At 41.2% G+C, this 21,921-nt stretch overlaps 1 protein-coding gene and 1 long non-coding RNA gene across 2 annotated transcripts in view; one reads left to right on the top strand and one right to left on the bottom strand.

The window, feature by feature from the left end:
- grk6 (G protein-coupled receptor kinase 6) overlaps positions 1–21,921 on the bottom strand; it is a 56,801-nt gene that overhangs the window by 5,173 nt on the left and 29,707 nt on the right. The window contains exons 4-13 of the mRNA XM_031750294.2: positions 19,958–20,035; positions 18,435–18,535; positions 15,047–15,139; positions 6,859–6,922; positions 4,448–4,588; positions 3,493–3,683; positions 3,375–3,412; positions 2,099–2,188; positions 1,573–1,781; positions 104–241 (exon numbers count right to left, since the gene is read on the bottom strand). Coding sequence (XP_031606154.2) covers positions 104–241; positions 1,573–1,781; positions 2,099–2,188; positions 3,375–3,412; positions 3,493–3,683; positions 4,448–4,588; positions 6,859–6,922; positions 15,047–15,139; positions 18,435–18,535; positions 19,958–20,035 — 1,143 coding nt within the window. The remainder of the gene's footprint in view (positions 1–103; positions 242–1,572; positions 1,782–2,098; positions 2,189–3,374; positions 3,413–3,492; positions 3,684–4,447; positions 4,589–6,858; positions 6,923–15,046; positions 15,140–18,434; positions 18,536–19,957; positions 20,036–21,921) is intronic.
- LOC120442266 lies at positions 7,251–21,842 on the top strand. Its single transcript, XR_005614607.1, has 3 exons — positions 7,251–7,736; positions 8,372–8,503; positions 21,423–21,842. It is a non-coding gene; the product is annotated as an uncharacterized LOC120442266 (long non-coding RNA).

The raw sequence follows: 21,921 nt of genomic DNA, 5'->3' as shown, positions 1-21,921 counted from the left end.
TCAGAAGCTGAGTTTTGTTCTAAATGATAAAAATGAAAATCTTTTTCCTTTTTTAAATAAAGCTAAACCAGTGAGCATGTCAGTGTGCTCACTGTGGACTTACATCAGGGATGAAGGGTGTCTGCAGCATGCCGGCCTCCAGCCGTTTGAAGTTGATGGAGCGGAAGATGGGATGAGCTTTGACCTCAGTGGCTCCGCCCCCCAGGCAGCCCAGCCTCTCGGTGGGATCTTTGGCCAGCAGCTAAGGGGTTAAAAACACAGCAGAGCTTTAGAGAAGGTGGAGAGTTACTGCTTCAGGTCAGGTGTTAAAGAGTCAGCGGTCACGCCTCTGACAGAAGTGGAGCCGGGTTTCATTTTCCACCAGTTTTACAGAGTTTTAGCAGGAAGCTGTGTGTTGGTATTCAAACCATGACGTGTCTGCGTGAAAAGCAGCCAAAGGCAAAGAGTTCTGGATGCAGGGAGAAGATGTTTGCTACCCTCTTTATTAAAATGAAGCAGACACTGTGCCAGTGATCCAGCTTTGCTTGTTTGGCCTCCACAGTCTGTACACATCGTGAGTCTGATCTTCAGGAGGAAGTTCCCTCGTCTCCCTCGTCTGCTGTGGTGAAACTTCTGCAGCAAATCTAAATCTTGTTTTTCCTAAGCATGGAACAGCTCAGGTTTTTCCTGTAACCCTGCAGTGAGACGAGAATAATTTCCCATCTTTCAGCCAAAATATTGCAGATCATTACTTTAAGTGTATGCAGACCAGTTGAGCCGTGTGTAATCGCCCTCCAGGTGTCCAATTATGAGTCAGGATAAACTCAGACTACAGGTGAACAACAGATCTCACCTTAATAAACCTCCCACCTGACTTTCATTTATAGAAAAAAGCTGCAGGTGGAAATCTGACCAATGACCAAAAACAAACTGCAGTATTTCCTGTTGGGAGATTATTCTGTCTTCTGTTTGTTAGCAGACTCAGCAAACATGGCTGAACCACAGACGGACGATGCAAGACGTATCCATCAGCTCACGGCGAAGACGGCAAATGCACACGTCTGCGTCGTATTCCTGGTCTTTCTCTGCGTGTGAATTCGGTCATTTGTTTTGTTTGTGATTTGGCCCTCGACCAGGACGTGGTACAGCGTTTTAACATGTTTGTCTTTCACGTCAAAGAAGGCTGGATTCTGGGTGGAGACACACCCCCAGCCTCGTGGAGTTATGAGCTAACGTTGTCTTATTTCCGGGCCCGAGCCTGGATGAATGGGATAAATGTATCTGTGTACATCTCAGGTAAATATCACAAACTAATCTGGATCCACACGTCCTCCTGGATCCAGGAATATTGGGCGATTATGATTATCTCAAAGTTCAAAAGCTCAGATTAAAGGTTAAAGCAGGGAGATCTCGCGGCAATGTTTCAGCCGCTCTGGTTTTTAGAATTAGCTTTTCAGAGTAAAAAAACGTCAGTCAGCTATCTGATGGTGTGACTGAGGCGGCAGATGCTGAGCTTCAACGTTAAGCAGATGGAAGCTAAAGACGCCGAAGAGAAAGAAGCTGATGAGGCTGCTCGCCGGCGCATCCACCCACCATTTTACAGAGGGCCTTGGCGTCCTCTGAGAACTTGCTGGAATATTCCTCCTCCACCTCCCTCACCAGCCGCTCCACTTCCTCCCTCTTGATCTTCTTCTTCCTCTGCTGGAAAGGCGACTGGCCCTCGATCATCTCGTACAGCAGGCAGCCCAGCGCCCACCAGTCGGGGCTGAAGGTGTACCGCTCGTTTTTCACCACCTCTGGAGCTGGAGGGGAGCGAGGAGGCGGTGGGAGAGAAATTAGAAATGTGGATCGTAAGGTGGACGTTTGTACTACAGTAAAAGTACAATTACCACTTTGTAAAAGTCTTGAAATACATAACCTGAGTACAAATACACAAGAATAACCGAGTGTTAATGTGTAAAAGTTTTCTGTTATAGTGAAATGTCTCAGTGTTAAATTAAAGTTGGTAAAAACATTTAATGCTCCTTTGAAATGTTTTGATGTGAAATAAAAGCACTTCATACTTTAGTGCAGTGCTTACATAAATGTACTTGCTCAGTAAAGGTCAGAGGTCACTTACACATGTATCCCACTGTTCCCACTCGTCCCTTGATAGTTTCTCCCTCTGGCACATGAACCGCTAGACCCAGGTCTGATATCCTGATGTGACCTGAAGACACAAACGTTAGCACACATGAGGATAATCAGCTAATTAAAGAAATACTCCACCCACCCATCCACCCATCTGCAGATTTATCTAAAGAAATGGAAACAAATGATGTTTTTTGTGTTGGCAACAAACTGCTTGTTCTTTGCAAACTTGTCTGTTATGTCGACGCACAGCTCGTTCATCCCTTTAGTTCTTTTTAAGATTGAATTATTCAAAAGTCAGAATTAAACTGGTCCAGGTACACGGACTGGACTCTGACTGACCCTCAGCGAGCTGGAGAACTATTGTTCGAGACCACTTTGAAAGTGACAACAGAGTCCAGAGTAGCTGGATAGTGTAGTGGTAAATCTGCACACCTTTGGAGCGCAAGTCGCAAGTTCAATTCCCACCCAGCATCCAGTGAGCATCCTAGCTAGTCCTCCCCCAAGCAAAAAAGAAAAACAAACAAGCCCTGGAACGGTGCGGCTACGTCTGCAGCATGGACACAAAACATTTCACTGCATGTTGTACTCTGTACAATATTGTATGAGAAAATAAAGCTTGTTTGTTTGGCTCATTGTAAGAGAGATGTAAAGACAGGAAGGGTGGCTCAGGACTTTCACACAGCCCTGTATTTAGAATACACTTTTAAAAAACCTGATCATTTATCTTTGAAAGCTAAAAAGCAGCAGAGATTTCTTCCTGTCATGTAATCAGATTCCTACTGACGGCTGAGATTCATGGAACAAACCACCAATCATGGTTTTAAATAAAGTTTTTTCAAACTGAGAATCTCAGATTTAGACTTTTATGTTTGTCTCTTCTTTCTCAGGAGTTAATTTCAGTCACCCTGTCAGTAATGATGCGTCAGCAGAGAGTCGCACAGCCTGAGGCGAGTTTCCTGGAGTCAGAGCGCCCTCTGCTGTTTAACAGCAAATACTGAAACTGCAAAAGTGAGTGTTGGAGTGGAAGCAGAGCTGGTTGTGTTAACCATAAATGCTTTGTAATGATTTGTCTTTGAGTCAGGTAAATATAACTTGATGCTTCTCAAAGGTCTTTAACAAGGCCTCCCAGTCCCCCCACCTGCCATATATTTATTTTTCCAAACACTGACTGGAATTACTGCAACGTTACTGAAAGACGCGCAGAATTAAAGATTTGATGATGTTTGTGGTGGCGATATCTCCTCCTCGGTAATCGGACTCACCGTGGTCGTCCAGCAGGATGTTTTCTGGTTTTAGGTCCCTGCACAGAAGATAAAGACACGGAGAGTGAGCAGAAAGGCAGGAGCCAATGAGACGAGAGGAAGGTGTCTGCGTGCTCACCTGTAAACGATCCGCTCCCGGTGGAGGTCCTCCAGGCCGCAGCAGATCTCCGCGGTGTAGAAGATGGCTCTCTTCTCATCGAAACCCGCCTCGCCCATGTGATAGATGTGAAACTTTAAATCACCGCCATTCATGAGAGTCAGCACGAGGCACAGGGCGTCCTTGGTCTCGTAGGCGTACGCTAAACTCACCTGGAGATGGACAGGAGTCGTGTGTTTAAGCATTTGGAGCTGGGAGTGATTCATAGACTCTTCTAGGGCGGCTTTGCATGATTCACACAACTTTCAGCCGTTTGTGACTAAACCGACGAGCTGATCTGAGAGCTGCTCTAAAGCCCCGAGGTTGTCAAGCAGTATGCTGCAGCTGCTTACACACACACTGCAAACATGCTTACTGAGGCTCCGGTGAAGCGTCGTCTCTTCATACACACGTGGATGTTAATATGTGGAATCTGTAGGCAACCCTATAAGATCTCTAACACTGAGAGGTCTACGGACTGATGCAGGGGAACTGCTGTGGCTGGTTTTCATTTAGGATTTAAACGTATCTGCAACGAGGATGTTGAATTGCATTAAAAATGTGCGCGCTGTCCTCAGAGTCTGTGCTGACGATAATCTGCGCCATCAACTGTTTTCTTTTAAAAACTGTAATCCTTTGAAGTTTAGGAAGTTCAGCAAGTTCTGTTCTGCACACATAAACACAAAAACATCATGCCAAAGATTTCCAAACTGATTAAGATGTGTTAATTAAAGCCATCTGTGGGTTTTCGCATTAAACCCCGGGAGACCGGACCAGCCGACTGACGTCCGTCCAAATCAAATAACAGCTGAATGAAGTCCATCTGGTCGAGAATCAAACCACAGCAGAGACGCTGCAAACCTCAGCGCTGCCTTTTAATTACTGCCACTGCAAACGATCCCTCGAGCTGAATCTGAAGCTGAGATGAGATACTCACTACAAATCTGCTGTTGACTTTCTCCAGGATCTGCTTCTCGTTGAGGGCCATAGACTCTCCTTTCCTCTTCTTTATCCTCTTCTTCTCCAGCTTCTTGCAGGCGTACATTTTCCCCGTGGCTCGTACCTGACACGCACACACCTGCAGACGACGGGGTGGAAGAAAAAGGACACTTTAGGATCCCTCAAAAATATCATTTAAAAAAGAAACAATTAAAACCAAAAAAAACCCCCAAAAGATCTGAAACAAGCAACACTGTGGAAGCCCGTTTCCACCACTAAAAAAATTATTTTTTTCAAGTTATTAACTCAGAATTTTGAGAAAAGTAACTCGAAATTTCGAGTTAGCGCTGCCAATCAGTGAACTACATGAATGATGTCATTTCCTTAAGCTTAAGCCCTCAGCTATAAATGCTGCAGCTAAGCTACCAGTATTACAGCCAGTCATGAATGCACAAACTGTTGAGTATTTTCAGCGTGGCTTCACAAATGATGAAAACCTTCTGTTATTAGCTGAATCACATGGCGTTACTATCAGCAAACGTACTCTCGAAAGCGCCAATTTGTTGCTATACATTGGTAGCTCACGATCCGGTTTTGAGCGCGCAATTCCTCTGTGCTATATCCTTCCGGCTAACAAGAAACTGACGTCATTCACGTAGATTACTGATTGGCAGCGCTAACTCGAAATTTCAAGTTACTTTTGTCAGAATTTTGAGTTTTCGAGTTAGCGCTGCCAATCAGTAATCTACGTGAATGACGTCAGTTTCTTGTTAGCCGTAAGTTGAAGCCATAAGCTTCACTTATAAGCTTTAATAAGTCGAGGTTTCAAGAAAATAACTCAAATTTTCAAGTTATGGATACTTTTTAATGTTTTTAGCGGCGGAAATGGACTTCCATACAAAACCACGCTGGAAACTGACTGAAAAAAATCATGAAAACTAAACAATATGAAACTATATTAACTGTAGCAAATGAGGAGGATAAGAGTTCACATCTGATTATATCACATTTAAACACAGAGTTAACGGAAACTTCATGTTTCAGCTGTAGTCAGACGTACATTTATAGCTGTAGTGACTTTTGTGTAGGGAGCAGCAGTGTTAAGGTAAAGAAACAACCCACTACTGAACACGATAGGCTAATTATTCCATGAAACGTTCATGGCTGAAAAACACAAGTAAGCTCTGTTAAAAAAAAAATCACTCCCTGTAAAGACAAAATGTTTGTCTTTACAGGATTTTGTTTTGATTTCACCGAACGGTACCAGAGGACTTTTTCTCTGTCGAATGAATGTAAATTCAGACATGCTTCATGGAGCTTGGACGCTGATCAAACATTGTTTTCCTTTCTGGAGAATGTGCGGAGGGTTTTGGGATCTTTGTGGTTTGTTGCTTTGTTGTCTGCTCAGCGTGTCCCTTTTATTAACTTGTACAAACTTCAGAGGAGAACATCCAGCTGTGTTCAGTGCAGTGTCCTCCTCCTTCTGCTAGTATCTGTGCTCAGATCATCCTCTGAGCCTGGAGGTAAGATTTGCATGGTTTCATTAAATATACTGAAGTTACTGTACAAAAGCAATCAGCTGAGGGGTTCAGATGGGAGGCACTGAATGACCCCAGAGCCCCTCATGTAGGTCAAAGACGGTCAGAAAATGTTAGTTTTACCTTGTAAAGGACCCCGAATTGCTTTTGTGTATCACTTAAAGGTGCCCCCTGCTTTCTCCTCACCATGACCTTCCTTGTGGTTCCAGTAAATTCGACTCACCGTGATCTGAACCGACAAAACTGACCCTGACTTAATGTCCCCTGTTATCTCATGACCTGATGCGTATACGCCTAATCAGCTATCGGTGTTTGGAATTAAAAAAGACTGGTCTCATTAGACGAACAGAGGGCACAGAGACACCATTCAGTGGTGTGTAATAGGATTTAGATGCCTCCGATAAAGTCCTTCATTTCAGGGGCCAAAGAAAAGATTGAGTTAGGAACACTGAACTCCTCTGCACGATTAGACTGTTTAAAGGCTCTAAGGCATTTGTTTTAGTCTGACCTCAGTGAAACAGCACCCATTTCTCTGAATCTAAATAAGTAGAACGTAATTAACTATTTTTCTTTCTGCCCTCTGTTTCTTTGGCCCGTGTGAGGACCTATAAATTCATCTACAGCCTCCCATTTCTTAACGGTTGAGATTAAATCCAATAAAAACATGTCTTAAAATCTAGAACTTTCTGATTTACCAACGCACAACTTTTCATTCAAATCTTCAGAGACCTCAAATGAGGGCAGAGCCTCTGAACTTTAACTCAGGTAACTTTACCTGTATATACTGTAGCTGCCCAAGAAAGATGTTTTTAATGACATTGTGACAACATAACACATTATAATTAAAGTAACCAAAACATTCAGTACTCACCTCTCCAAAACCACCTTTTCCTAAAACTCTGTACTGTCTGAATGTATTTTTCGTCACTGGTTGCCTGTTTAACAAAGAGAGAAAGTCAATTTAATAAACATCCAATTTAAAAAGCAATGTACACATGTTTAGAAATGAAATGAAATGAAAAAATTATGTTTAGGAAAGCTATAATGACGATATAGCTGAACCAGTTTAAAACTTTAAAGAAAAGCCGCCGTATTAAGTCTGCTTATTTTCCCTTTGTTTAAAATATGTCATTCACTTCTCCAATCAAGAAAAACAAAGAATTGCAAACAAACTTTAACTTCGGACACATAAGAACCGTATACATGTTACACGAAAAACAGCCAAGTTTCTTTTATTACTTTATTTTTTTATTATCTGTCAAGAGGTAAAATTAGAGAGAATCTGAGATAGCCAGCTAACTGCTACTATGGTTTTCAAACAATTTGTAGGCTAATATTAGCATATCGGCTATCATTAGTTAAAAGAAACCCAGTTTTATCTATTAGAGCCTCATTAACCAGCTAGGAAATTGACTATCAGGAGAAAACTGTTTGGCCAGATGTTGAAGTCATGGAGAGATTCTTTCTTTGGTTTTATGGACCAATTTTAACTTTTAGTCTTTGTCTGGTCAATGTTGGCTAATGCTAGCATGCATGCTTATATAGATAAATAGCTAAGAATCATTCTCTGTATTTCACAATGTAAAATACAGAGAATTTCATTTGTTTTTTACTTGGATGTGTCAATGATTTTTTTGTTTGGTTTTTTTGTCCTCTTACTCTCTTTGTCAAAGGTAACGCTAATTATCTATTAGCTTGTACCGTTTGGAACGGTAAAGAAAAAAGAAAGAAAACAACCATTCTAATCAAGTAAGTTTAAGCATATAAGCAGTTATTCATGAATAAATTTTATCATAGCTAAAAGCTGCCTAGAAACAACTCCTGTGTGTTAACACTAACTCACATTTCCTGTGTTATAACCTGTTCTTGGTATAGCATTTTTATCTTCTAAACAGGATTCAGTTCATTTTCATTCTTCTTTTTCTTAACCAGAAAAATAACAATTTCTACCTCAGAAGTCCTAAAATGATCCTAAAACTCATTTCAAATTAACCCTTAAATCCCCCCTTTTTTTGCCACATCTTATGTGTCAAAACTTGACATCAGATGGCTAGCTGTCAGTTAGCTATACAGTCAGTTTTCCTGGGGAGTAGGGAAAACCACTGATATTTGGTTTTGATCAACCATTGATAACTTGAATTAGCAGCTATCATCTAAACTTTGTTAGAAGTGATAACACTGAGTATCTACTTAATACATCTGATTTAACAATTGTCCAGTACTTTGACTTAACAAAGCAGATTAAATAAGTGTCTTGTTTTGATCTTCAGGTGACCATTACTTTAATGATAACATATTATGTGAAAACTGCAAGATACCAGCAGCTCTGTATGCCACCTGTTTGAACAATGCAGTGGTTTGAAATACAGTTTTTCTGTCGACAGACAGTCGTTGGTAAATGGATTGCAGAGAACCGCACACTGTTGTAATAAACACCAGCACCACTGATCTGGACCCTCCTGGGATCAACACTCTCATCTCATCACGCCTTTTGGGCATTTTGGTCATCCAAGCAGGTAATTTAAATGGACCCTGGGGCACAGGCTCATTAAACCTGATGACTCATTTACTGCTTAATAAGCCATGGGATGAAAATTCTCCTATTTCTTTTTTCACATTTGCATTTTTTAATAATTGGCATTGGTTTGTGTATATTTGCATTAAGAACATGTGATATCCTTGGTACTTTTATTAGCAAATTTCTCTGCCAACAATCATCTAATGTATTCAAATGGAAATCACAAGGAACCTGGAAAGCTATTAGTAACAAAAGCACCACTCTCTCTGCTGCCCTGCATATTAAAACATGCAGTAGCCCTCACTTTTAATGTGTTAATATCTTTTTATTGACAGCGTTGGAACAGACTCTAATGAAACTCAAAGATTTTCTCCATCTTTAGGCTTTAGTAGCACGTGGACTGATTTCTATGTGATAAGTTGATAAAGTCACACTGATGCTTACGTCCAGTTCTCTTTCCTAATTTCCCAGCATCAACAATGAGCAACACTAGCTAGCATTAGCTTACAAACAGCATATTAATCAACACCAGCACAACAGAGACTCCAACACAACTCCACATACAGGCGAAAAACAGTCATAGATCCAGTTTATTATTTCAATTGAGACATTGTTAGCTAGCTAGTAGGGTGGGAACCCAGCCCTGCTAAATCAGCCCCATTAGTCTGCAGGCATATACTTGTCTTGAGTTAGTCAGTCTGTCTCAATTTCCAGCAAGAGAGCAATCTTCCTGCACGAGAGAAGCTTTTAAGAAGTACTGACATGGTAAAATTACTTTCCTTCTTGTCGTCACGTCTGACACTTTTCTCTCATTACTTGAAGCAAAAAGATTTTGTTCATCTTTAAGTTCACCAATTAAATCCAAATGTCAGATTTGTTTTGTCCCTTTGTGTCTTTTTGCTTAAGTTAATAAAAGGCAGAAATTCAGAGGTTTATTCAGATTGTGACCTGGTAGCTTTAGTTGAACATTAACTCAAATTTAGGCTTATTTATCAGTTTCTGGCCTCTGATCAGGAGGCTGGAAGAAATTGAGGTATTATGTTTGATAATCTTGTTGGAGACCAAAGTCAAAATGAAAATGCCATAATCTCTTTGTATGCAGATGACCTGCTTCTATATGTTTCGGATCCCTTATCTAGCATACCATCGATTGTGTCTCTATTAAACGAGTTCGGCGCTCTGTCAGGTTACAAAATAAATCTTCTTAAAAGTGAATGTTTCCCCATAAATTCTTTAAGTCTTACACTTAAACAATCTGACGTTCCTTTTAGACTTAGCCCTGCCGGTTTTAAATATTTGGGAGTTAACGTGACTCGTACTTTGTCTTCTTTATACTCTTCCAATTTCTCCCCTTTAATCACTCAAATTCAATCAGATTTTCAAAGATGGAATTCGCTACCCTTGTCCCTAATTGGTCGGATCAATGCTGTAAAGATGAACATTTTGCCTCGATTGTTATTTCTGTTTCAGAGTATTCCTATATTTTTACCTAAAGCTTTTTTCAAAAGTTGGACCAGCTAGTCATATCGTTTTTTGTGGGAGGAAACATCCCAGGGTGAGGAAATCATTATTACAGAGACTGACGTTTGATGGTGGTCTTGCCTTGCCTAACTTTTTTTATTTTACTATTGGTCCTCTCATATTCACAAATTGACCCATTGGCTTGAATCTCAAGAACTGCTGTGGTGTAAACTGGGCGCCTGTCGTGCACTTCCTCATCCTTAGAAGCTTTATTGTTCTCTCCACTACCACTTAAGCCTTCTCATTTCACAAAAAACCCGTGGTACAGTCTAGTCTAAGGATTTGGTCACAATTCAGGAGTCATTTTAAGTACATTTCTGCATCAGTACACATGCCCATCACACAGAACCATCTGTTTACTCCTGGCCTCATTGATGGTACCTATGTACAGTGGAAGCGTCATGGTATTAATACTTTTAAGGATCTCTATAAAGATGGCACTTTCTTAACTTTTTTAGACCTGTGTTCGGAAACAAATCTTCCGGCTACCAATCTATTCCGTTATTTTCAGGCACGGCACTGCACTTCTGCTCTCTTCCCCTCCTACCCTCTTCTTCCAAACGTCCAACCATGGGAGGAATTCTTATCCCTAAACCCAATAAGAAGTCAATTATATCCTTAATATATAAACAACTTATGGATTTAAATGTCCATTCAGTTGTTAAAATTAGGAGGGCTTGGGAGCGGGAGTTAGGAGTAATTTTTTCGGATCAGCAATGGGAGAAAGCAGTATCCAATGTCCGTTATAGTACGTCCTGTGCCAGGTTACAACTTATCCAGTTCAAGGTATTGTACAGGGTTTACTATTCAAAATCTCGTCTTTCTGAGATTTACCCACAAGTGATGGATCAGTGTGAGAGATGTTATGCCACCCCATGTGACCTAGGTCATATGTTCTTTCTGTGCCGAGACTCCATGGCTTCTGGAGTCAGTATTCAGTTATTCTTTCCAAGGCTCTTGGGACCCAAATCTGCATGGACCCTTTTCTAGCTGTTTTGGGCTTCCAGACAACACTGGTCTGACAGACCCTACACACTTCAAAATATTAGCCTTTACATCACTTTTGGCTAGACGTTGCATCTTACTCCTTTGGAAATCTTCAAAGCCACCTTCAGTTTCTTTATGGTTTAGAGATGTGATGTTATTTCTTAAATTGCAAAAGATAGGCCTTGTGGCGAAGGGCAAATACAGAGGATTTTATCGTATCTGGGGCCCTTCGTAAACTATTACCAAGTCATTAAACGTTCTACCAGCTGATTAATATAATCCCCCCTTTTTTTTTTTTTTTTTCTTTTTGTGTGTGTGTGTTTTGTTTTGGTTTTCTTCTTAGTTTTGTTTTTTTTTTGTTTTCTCAATTTTATATAAGCGTATGTGTGGTTGTTCCTGTATGTGTGTGTGTGTGTATTATTGTATCTGTTCATGTAAGAAAAATTAACAAATGTGTGAGGGGAACAGATTGTATTGTCATTGTAAATTAATGTACATTTGTGTCTCAATAAAAATATTTAAATTGAAAATGCCATAATCTCCATTAAGTATTTAATTCTTTTCTATCTGAATAAAGTTTAGATTGCTTTACTTTGGTTCTTAGCAGTCCAAGATGGGGAGTGTCCCTGTTGGATAAAACTACAATCCTTGTTTTTGTTCTGATCATATTTCTGAGTTAATTTGCAAGAAGTCATCGAGTTTTTAATGCCAGGCAGACAGAAGTCCAGGGAGGACCTTTTCTTTTCAGGACTAAATGAGACATAACTGGCAGCCATTAGTTTATTTCTATAAAGAGGTCCAAGGACTAAGCCCTGTGGGACCCCACATGCTATCTTTAAGTGATGACGTGATGAAACCTGCTTCCGGGCACAAACTTCTCTACGTTTAATAAGTCTGTTGTGTATTTAACATGTTTTAATGCTTTGTATCTTGTTCTATTTAATCTCAACAAGCCCCTAAAAACAGTCAGTGATCACTGTTGGCCTCTCTCGGTTTTTATTATCACTGTTCATTTTAAAGCTCAGTTTTTAAACCCTTACGCTGTAACTACAGCCCAGCCCATGCAGCAGTATATTAATGACTAACCTCGTCTTGTGGATGGATTATCTCAGTTGTTCTCCTGACTGAAGTTTGGTCCATTTACAGCATCCTGCCATGCGATTGCATTTGTCCCTAACCATCGGGAACCCTCACGTTAACTTTTATCGAGTGGAAAAAAGTTAGCGTTCATCCTCCAGCTTCACTGTGTTTATGCTATGCTAACATAGCTGTGTCGCTAGCGATCACGTAGCACATCATTATATACCAGCTAGCCCAACTTCAGTAACCCTACAAACGTCACTGCTGTTTAGTTTTCTTGTCTTCATTTATGTTGGAAGTGATAGCAGAGCTGTACGTTTGAATTTTTTCAGAAACCTCTCAGTCAGAACATGATAAATTATATTTAGCTTGAAACTAGCGCGCTAACTTCCTGCTAACTTCTAACTCCGTTAAATTTCATAAATCCTGTTTTCATGGATGCCTGGATGTTAAACTTAATTGTTACACCTGGTAAAACAGCCACACTGATAATTTTATTACAGATGAAAGAATTTGGCTAATGACGTCAGACTTAAAGACCGGATAGGAAATAGCAGACGAAGTGACATTATCAAGACTGACCCCGGACACTCGGAGAGGAAGGATAAGAGCCTTTCCACCCAGGCTAAACCTGTTTCTAACGTATTTAGGTAGAGCAATACAACGTCAGGCAAATTTTTTTACTCCACTGAAAAATCTGTGAATTATATTTTATAAACTATAAATGAGCTAAATTTTCTACTGCCCTGTTAGACTGACTAAAACTGACATGTGGCTTTATGTAAAGCAATTTCTTGGCTCAATTTTGAGTTTTGTGTATGTAAAGGAGACAGCAGAATTAATTTCTGTGTAACTTTTCTTATCTTCAGATACCCTCTGTTTCCATTTTATTTTATCTATATTTGTGCTAAATACAGTTAGAGAGGTAGTAGTGTAAATAAAATCTCAAGTCTTATGAGCTGTCTCTCTGATAACTGCGTGGAGACATTCTGAATGGCCACGACTTTAATCTCTGTCAGCAGCACAGCAGCCCGACGTTACTGCTAAAAGAGAACTTCCACTTATGGTGCTCATTTTTCATGATTTTGCTTCATTTAAAGGAAGGAATTCAGAGCTAGTCCTCGAAACTTCAGTCGATGAACTGAGACGTTTGAGGTCAACGACCCTCCACAGTTCCTGGAAAACCGATCATGATAAACCCTTTAAAAAAAAAGTTGAACAGCATGTGAGGCTGGAACAAACGAGCCTCGTGTTTTATATCTGCTAAACGTGGATCCCTGTAAGATTCCCTGGTTTCCCAAGTGTGTTGTTTCCGCTAATCCATCATGAGCAGAAGTTTAAACAATGAAAGCAAAACAGTCTGCAGGATCCAGAGTTTGTTTGCGGCATCGCTGAAGTTTTCAAAGTGGAGACTGGGAACCATCAGAGAGGCAAACAAACCTGACAAAACTGCCATTATGCCATTGTGTGTCGGCTTACTCCTCCACAAACAAATTAACAAAGCACTCATCAGAGAGCGCTTACAGCTGAATACCAGGAATCAGGACCCTGGGGTTTCCTGGGAAACCTCATCAGGAAAAGTCCCTGTGGGAAGTCTGGATTTTGGCTTGTGGATATTTTTCTCAGTGTTGAAAGAAGAAACTATTTCTTCCAATTACTCTGTGTGCTAAAGTGGCAGCGCAGCCATGTGACAGAATATCCTAAAGGAAAAGTTAAGGTCGCCAGATGTGACCTTGAGTGGTTTCACTTCGTCCTTCGAGCAGCTGCAGGTCGCTTCATAATTAACCAGACAAAGGAAGCTACACTCAAATCTTTAAAAAACAAGTGTGACACACAAGACTAAAGAAGAAGAACTTATTTCATTGTTGGTTCACAAACGTTTGCTTGAACTTCTCTATTAACAGGTCCCCTTTTACTTTTCTTGCAAATGAGTGATAACAAATTTATTAAATAATAATGTGTGAGCCTTGCAAAAGACTGCCGACATGTCCAGTATGGCTGCTGTGATAGACTGCAGCCCTCCCACAAACCTGAACTGGATAAGTGGAAAAAAAATGAATTTTTTATTGTCAAATGTTTCTTTTTGCCAAACTGCAGTTCGTTCAAAGACCACCAGGGGGCTGTGGCCCACACTTTGAGACTCCCTGCTATTTCCATTTTCTGGTGTGACTTAAAAACGCTCTACAGCGCCATCTGCTGTGTATAAAAACATGGACGTCTCTTTCAGCCGACCAGCAGGTGCCGCCTGCTTGATTTTTATAAGTCCAGTTGTTTAAGTACTCCCTGTGCCAGGAGCAGTTGTTTTTTCCTGCTCTAGGATGTGTATGATGTCAGAGAAGCCACACCCACCTGCTGTTCAAACCTCAAAGGATCCAGGAATAGAAATGTGTAGCTGAAGGTGAATCGCTGCTCTTCCTTCAGGTATTTAGGAGGTGTTTGCAGGACACGTTGGAGCTGTTTTGAGAGATTGTCATCCTTTGTTTTTCTGTAAATCTGTTATCGCTCAGCACAGCTCTGTGGAAGCGTTTATCTCTTATTTCTGAAGACGTGATTAGACACTGCTCGGTCACGCTGCATGATCGAACAAAGCCCTCAGGTGTTGTTTGAAATTCTGCAGAACCCCCTTTAGGCTGTCTGTTCGAGAAGCTACCCCATAATATTCAACAGAAAAGTGAAACACCCCATTGAGCAATTTCCACCTCAGATTTTGAAACGTGTGACGCTGATTTTGTTTGTAAAGACTGTTCTCACCCCCGTTAACCCCCCTCCCCCCCTTGAGGACACTGAAAGAAACTGATGAAGCAGCTGAGCGTGTTCATACTGGTTCTGTGGAGGATTTAGTGCTTCTTAATGTGCCTGAGTTATTTTTTTTAAGTTGAAGAAGTTGCTGCACACAGAGAGCAGAAAGAAAGAAAGAAGAAAGAGCAAGTTGGTGTTTATGCATAAATGTTACCTCTCCAGCCATTTCCACTGGAGGAACCTGTTGTAGTACATGCTGTCGAGGTAGTCTGCGAAGGGCGCCATGCTCAGGTAGTCGTGGATCAGTCTGGAAAACGCACAACACACAACAGCTGTCAGTTTCACACTGAATTCAGCTTCATCATTGAGAGCTCTCCGATCATTTAAGTCAACAATCTGATCATTTCTGCATTTGCTGTTTGCGAACATCACACTGGACTCTCAGAGTCAGAGGGACTCAGAACAGAGCTAATGGTCCTCCACATCGAAAGGAGTCAGTCCATGCTCAGGACACTGATTAGGACACCTCCCAGCAGAACCCCTATGTGAGGTGGGTCGGGTGTGTCCTACTAGGAGGAGGGACATGCTGCAGAGATGATATAACATATCTGGCTTCAGAGTCCCACACTGTCTCTGCGGATGAGCTGGTGGAGGTGCTGCTCCATCCTCAGACATGCAACAGAAAATGGACGGATGGCTGGACAACAGAGAGATCTCAGACTAGTCGAATCATCTAAAAGCCAGACAACTAAAAGTAACTGTGCAGACTAACCCTGTGGCAAGGCGTGGTCTGCGATGCTGCTGCAGGTCAGATGGACGCACCTGTGTGGCATCTGCAATGTGTGAAGTGTAAAAGGCTGTGCTGTTGTCATTAGTTTTGTTGTTGTTTGCATGTGTCCAGCTGTGAGCTGCAGCTGAGGTGTTTGAGTGTACAGCAACCGTTAATAAAGATGCTGCAAAGCATGCAAACATCGCTGGGTCTGTCGTGGTTTTATCACAAACCTGTTTGTTTATTTCCTGTTTTGAATGCTCCTGAAATCCTGCAGGTCTACCAGTAAACCCCTCCTCTCTTAAACTCACCCCTGATGAACGAATAAAACACGGTCATCAGTGTCCTCAATGAGACTCTGCTTCGACGCACAGGCTTTTTAAATTACAGCGTTAGCCATAAATGTTTCACCCTTGGGTGCCATGTATGCATCCTGCAGTAAGGCAGCTGTTCCCCGAGTTCATCTCTTGTTGGAAATTGTAAATGTGAGGGTCTATTTGGAGCCTCAGGTGGACATTAGAGGAACTGCAGGTTACCCTCAGGTGGGCAGCCACAGAGTGACCTACACAGAGCTTTCAATGGCCTACTGTCAGCTGTAAGATGACACACGATGGCTGCTTTACATTTGGAGTTCAGAGATCGTGATGTTGATTTTGCATCTCTGCGCTGCATCACGCCTACGCAGCGATGAAGAGGACGTTACTCAACATGTGAGTGTTGTTAGCACACTAAGGCTCTTCCTCATCAGAGAAGCAGCATTAAGTGTATTCCTATTATTTTTACAACCTGCTCAAGTCAAACTTTTCTTTTCCTTTTTTTTTAGTTAGTTTTGTTTTATGTAATCTGCAGCCTGACAAACAGCCACCAATACTGGAGATGTTACAAAGAGTCACGGTTTGAAACAACGAGTCAGAGCTTTAAAATGAAAATGTGATTATTGGAATTTCATTGTCACACATCTCTCTGTAGTACTGTCGGCTCTTTACCTTACATTCTGAAGCAGCTTGAGGCGACTGTTGTTGTGGTTTGGTGCGATATAAATAAAACTGAACTGAATTATTGTTGCCTAACAAAAAAACCCAGAAACACTCCAACAAACATTATTAGATGGAGAACTCTTCGGGCGTTTGGTCCTCCTCTGGGCCAATCATAACCCCTCACACACACAACACTCAGGACACAAGTTTGAAATAAACGCTGACTTTATCACCTTCTAAAAATCGACGCTGCTCTGACCTCTGACTTCAGTTGGACTCGAGACTTGTGACTTTAAAGACTTCGCACGGGGTCGACATCAAAGCCAGGCTGCCGGTTTCTCTGCAGGGCACTCGATGTTTTCCAGAGATATTTCTGGATAAGCGCTAACACCGACACCCTCGACACAAAGGGATGTTTTATTTCACGCAGAATGGATAAAGTCTGTCATATCTGCACAACTGAATCTCTCATATTTGACATTAAGTGGCAGTTTCTCTGCTGTGCCTACACAAACAGGGCATTGTTCAAACAACCGCTGATTCGTTTCCAAGCTCATCACACGCTCGGAAAACCTGCAGCTTCTCAAACGTAGATGTAATCAGCTTTTCCTTCATGTGTCAATAAAATGAGGCGTCTGAGTAGGAAGATTCTGGTGGAAATTTTCAGTTGAAAAGCTCCTTTTTTGTGAAGCTTAGACATCACTGCCCATCCACACATCCTCTCCAACTTATCCAGAGTCGGGTTAAAGCGGCAGCAGGCGAAGCAGAATATTCCAGATCTTGTGGTATTCCCAGTAAAGTGAAGCAGCTTGGACTTGAGATAAGATCTGGATGTGGCACATTAATTTTTATGTCTGACGCTGCTCGTCTTATTTTGTTGTCGTCAGCTGTTGGTGCCGTTACTCGTGTGTTTGACCATCATCGGGTAAATGCTGACGCCATAAACTAGAGTTCAAAGGCTTTTTGTGAGAAATCATGAACAAAAAGAACAGCTGTCTGATTTTAAATATTTCGAGGTAAAAGAATATATGTGACTCAGCTGATTTAATTTATTTACCCTGAAATGGAAACTGTTTCTTACTCCAGTTTGTAAATGGTGCTGTGGGGATCCCAGCTTTACTAAACTGCAGTGAAAGGGAAGCTTAAAAGTACTGATTGAGTCAACGACCATATTATTTTGGTTTTATGGGTTTCCACTGTGGTTTGTAAACTCTAATGTATATCTAATGACATCAGAATCAGGAAATAACACCTCGGCCTGTCCATCGGTTTCCTAATAATAATATCTGGTGACATCTTTGGTTGGTTGGTGAATGGTCCCAGCTCTGAATGTTTCCTTTTCTGATTTTCTTTGAAGACAGTTTGTTTTGGACTGGTTTCACTGGTCTGGATCGCTGAGATCAAACTAAAGTAACTCGGTGTATCGTTTCCAGTTGAAGCGCACCTGTTTGTGTGATTTTTGGCTCTTAGGGCGCTTCAGCAGCACGGGTCAGGTTCTGACCCGTGCTGCTGAACAAAGACTGAGGATTCTTGTTTTAGCCTTAGGGGTGCTTACTCCTGACTGCAAGGTGGGGGTGGGGTGTGGGCGGGGGGGGGTCTCAGATTTAATTTCTTTGATTTATCTAACAGCTTAGGTTTTACGTTTGTGTTACAAGTCACTTTTTGTTTACATATGTTCTTCGGTAGTATCCCCTCGCTCAGTGAAGACCTCTCAACCTTAATGTTCCTGGGGTCCCAGGTGAGCTAGAGTCCAAACAAGCACATTAAACAAACCTTAAAAAAGCTGATATGATTAAACTGGGGGAATATATCCAAAAGAACAGCAAATTAATCCTTAAAAACCCCTGCAATCTTACTTGGTACAGTCCTTGAAGAGGTCTTTGCAGGCCTCCTGCTGCAGCCTTTCTGTGCACTGAGCCATCATGGCCTCCTCCACCTCAGGCACGTGGTCCTCTGACTGCACAGGGAAAAAACACATGAAATTCAGGTGAAAACAGTGAATCAGCTCCGACTGTAACTCTGACAGAGAGAGCCGGACGGATGAGGTTTGAGACGGAGCTGGGAGGTGTTTGTGTTAGTCTGCAGGTTCAGACCTGCACATTCGCGCTCACACAGAATCAGCAGGAAACATCAGGGCGGAGCTTCAGCCTGAACTACGAGGCGAGGCCAGGATTTCTTTCTGTTATCTGGCTTCACTGATCCTGACACAGGCAATGACCAATCAGAGTGTCAGAAGCACTGATGCTGGTCAGGCATCAGACTACCTATCTCACCTGGCCTGGAAACACCTGAGGTAGAGAGAAAAGACTTTTGACCCTCTTATACTATCAAACACAGAGATCTGATTGGTCAGCAGGTGGTGATCTCTTATGTCAAACATAACCTTCGCCTGCAGAGAAGTGAACCACCTTCATGACACTGAAACTTCAGGATAATCCTGAAGTTACCCTCACAATCCCTGCTTCATAGTTCAGGCCTCAGGACTGCAGGTAGTTACATCATCGTATGGTCAGCCAATGAGCGGCCCTGCTCCCATCATCATCCACCATCAGCTGATTAGATCTGATTTTCCTTCTTGACGAGCCGGAGTGAGCAGTTCCTACTCTGAGTGATCCGTTCAGGGACGCTCTAGAGGCAGGTGTTTTAAAATTCAACCACAGTGGGGGCATTTAACAGAAGACGAGCCTTCTGCTACAAAACTGGCTGAAAATAATAACAGTAAAAAACTAAAAATACAAATAAATTTAGCACTTTGTCCAAAACTCAGTGACTCTATTCAGTCTGCTGTGATGACGAGTCTGTATACTAAATAAACACCACTTACCATTTATATTACATTTAATTTCAAAGTTTTATTAATTTACTCCACTGGGCAGATGATGTATTTTGAATAAAATTACAAAATAAATCTATAGTGCACACTGGTAAAGCACACTGGTACCAATCAGACAGAAACAATGTAAAACATGGAAAAGATTTGACGACTTTTGGTCTGATATTTTTGTCAGTGAATGCATCATTAATAAAAGTTTCAAATTGCTCCTACAGAGCTCCTCTGCTACTTTGACAACAAAACTGATGTTTTGTTATCAAATTCATGATCGTCCATAGCAATAATTTTCTCTAAACATCACAGTTTGGATACTTTTCAGGTGATTTTTGTAGATATTTTGTTATGTTTGTGACACATTTAATGACCAAAAGCCAGTGGAAACCTTTTGGTCATTTGATGGTCGTTGGTCTTCAGTTTGAGCTTGTTTCTATATCTTCCTGCTTCAGATGGAAATGAGCTTTGAGAATAAACAATAAAAAACCCAACAGATATCCTCCTAATAAACATAAAACCATGTCAGACCTGACAGGAAACATCAGCGAGTACCTTTGGGTTGAAGTATTTTTCGATGAGCTCCTGTCCGCATTCTTTCCTCTTCTCATCCGGCGTCACCTCGTAATCCGCCTGCAGAGAAACGCACACATCAGCATGCAGTGAGCAGGCGCTAATACTCAAATAACACAATCTGAGGACAAAACTGTGCTCGACTTATTTCAGTGAATTCATTTACTGCCATGACCTGAGTTTACTTTCTGTTAGTGACATTATGTTCTAGTGTCTTTTTATTTCTTAGTATGAAGAAAGTTTAACCAAGAAGGCTTTAGTGCCTGAACCTACCCAGGTAGCTTTTAGCATTAAATCCAAACAAGTCAATTTTAATGTTTGAAGCAAACTAAGTAACTTCTCAATTAATGCTGAGTACTTTTTAATCACTTGAGATAAAGTTGTTTTTTGTAATTAGGGTTAACCAAGTAATTCTTAGCAATTAACAATAATCAATTAGCTTTTAGCTACTGATGCTAACCAAGTAGCATTTAGCAATTGACGCTAAACAGGTTGCTTTTTAGCATTTTAGCAATTGATGCTAACCAGGTTGCTTTTAGCATCTGAAGCTAGGTAGTTTTTAGCAATTGATGCTAACTGGGTAGCTTATAGCATTTTAAACTAACTAAAGAGTTTTTAGCACTTAAGACAAACAAGGTAGTTTGCGGCATCTCAAGCTAACTAAGGAGTTTTGAGAATTTCTGCACTACAATGTGACACTGCCAGACCTTCACAAAGAGAAGAGTACCAGGATGTGGTTTTTAGTTTCAGCATTGCCAGAAAAATGTGGTTAAAAACATTTCTTTTATTTGGGTTTTACCATGTTGCTGCTAGCTGTTTGTTTTTTTTAGCATCCTGTCATCAAAACATCTGATTCTTCTGTTTTGATATGGATGACATTAATTCAAGTGTTTAGTAAAACAGTAAGAAAATTCTTGTTGTTGCATTGGTTTGCCTCTAAACAGATCTGCAGAATCCCAAAGGTTAGGAGAAGTGCTTGGGTTAAAGTGAACTCTTTTTTTTTCCGATATAAGCTGATTTACATTTTACATGCATTTCTGCATATGACCACTAGATGTCATTTAATTTAAAAACATAACTCACAGTCATTAATTTTACACAGAATCTGATGAAACTATGAATATATGATGACAGTATTGAAGGCCCATAATATTGAATTATTGCTCAGCTGAACTACCAGCTTCGTGTGTGTCCCCTGCAGCCTCCTCTCGGCTTCAGAAAACCCACTTTATGAGTTAATTGAAGACTTTTTGCAGCCCTCCTCCCCCACACCCGAACCGATTGCATCTACTCCTCCCTGTGAATGACCTGCAGTAAACTGAGCCTGACTGGAAAACCCCAAAGTGCTTCCTCTCCCCTCTGGCAGCGAGAGCCTGTAAACTAATGCTAAGTGACAGCGGAGACGGTTCAAATCTCATTTTCCCCTCTCCATCTCGTCCTCTCGCAGGGCTCTCAGAGACGAGACGGGAAGCGGTTGTGGGGTAAAAGGGAGCATAATTGCTTCGAATGCGAGTTGAAAACTGCAAAGCCATCAGACTGGAGTCAGCTGAGCGGAGCAGACTGTGTCTTCATTAACCTCCTCTACCTCAGCAGATAGGACTGCAAGTATTACCTGATACACTGTTTAACAAATAATTTCTACTGTTAATAACACCAAATTGGCAAAACTTAAAGAAATGCAGGCTTAAAAGGTGTATCTGACATTACCTCACACTGATGAGCCTCAGCAGTTACAACCTTCTGAAAGCTTTCATTTGTTTTTACTACTTTCCCATATTAGCAGGTGAAATTTCACTTATCCTTGCCCTCACCTAAGCCTCAGAGAGGATTAAAAGCCATGGACCAGGACAGTTAATATTAAAATAATCCCACACTTCCTGTCTGAATGGGGCTTTGTTTGTTTTCGTTCTGAGTGTGATACTGTCTGACAGGTCAAAGAGCTCTTA

Source organism: Oreochromis aureus, linkage group 10, assembly GCF_013358895.1.
Source record: "Oreochromis aureus strain Israel breed Guangdong linkage group 10, ZZ_aureus, whole genome shotgun sequence".
NCBI classification, from domain to species: domain Eukaryota; kingdom Metazoa; phylum Chordata; class Actinopteri; order Cichliformes; family Cichlidae; genus Oreochromis; species Oreochromis aureus.
Note: the sequence above shows the minus strand (reverse complement) of the source record. Positions and strands in the feature narration are given on the sequence as shown.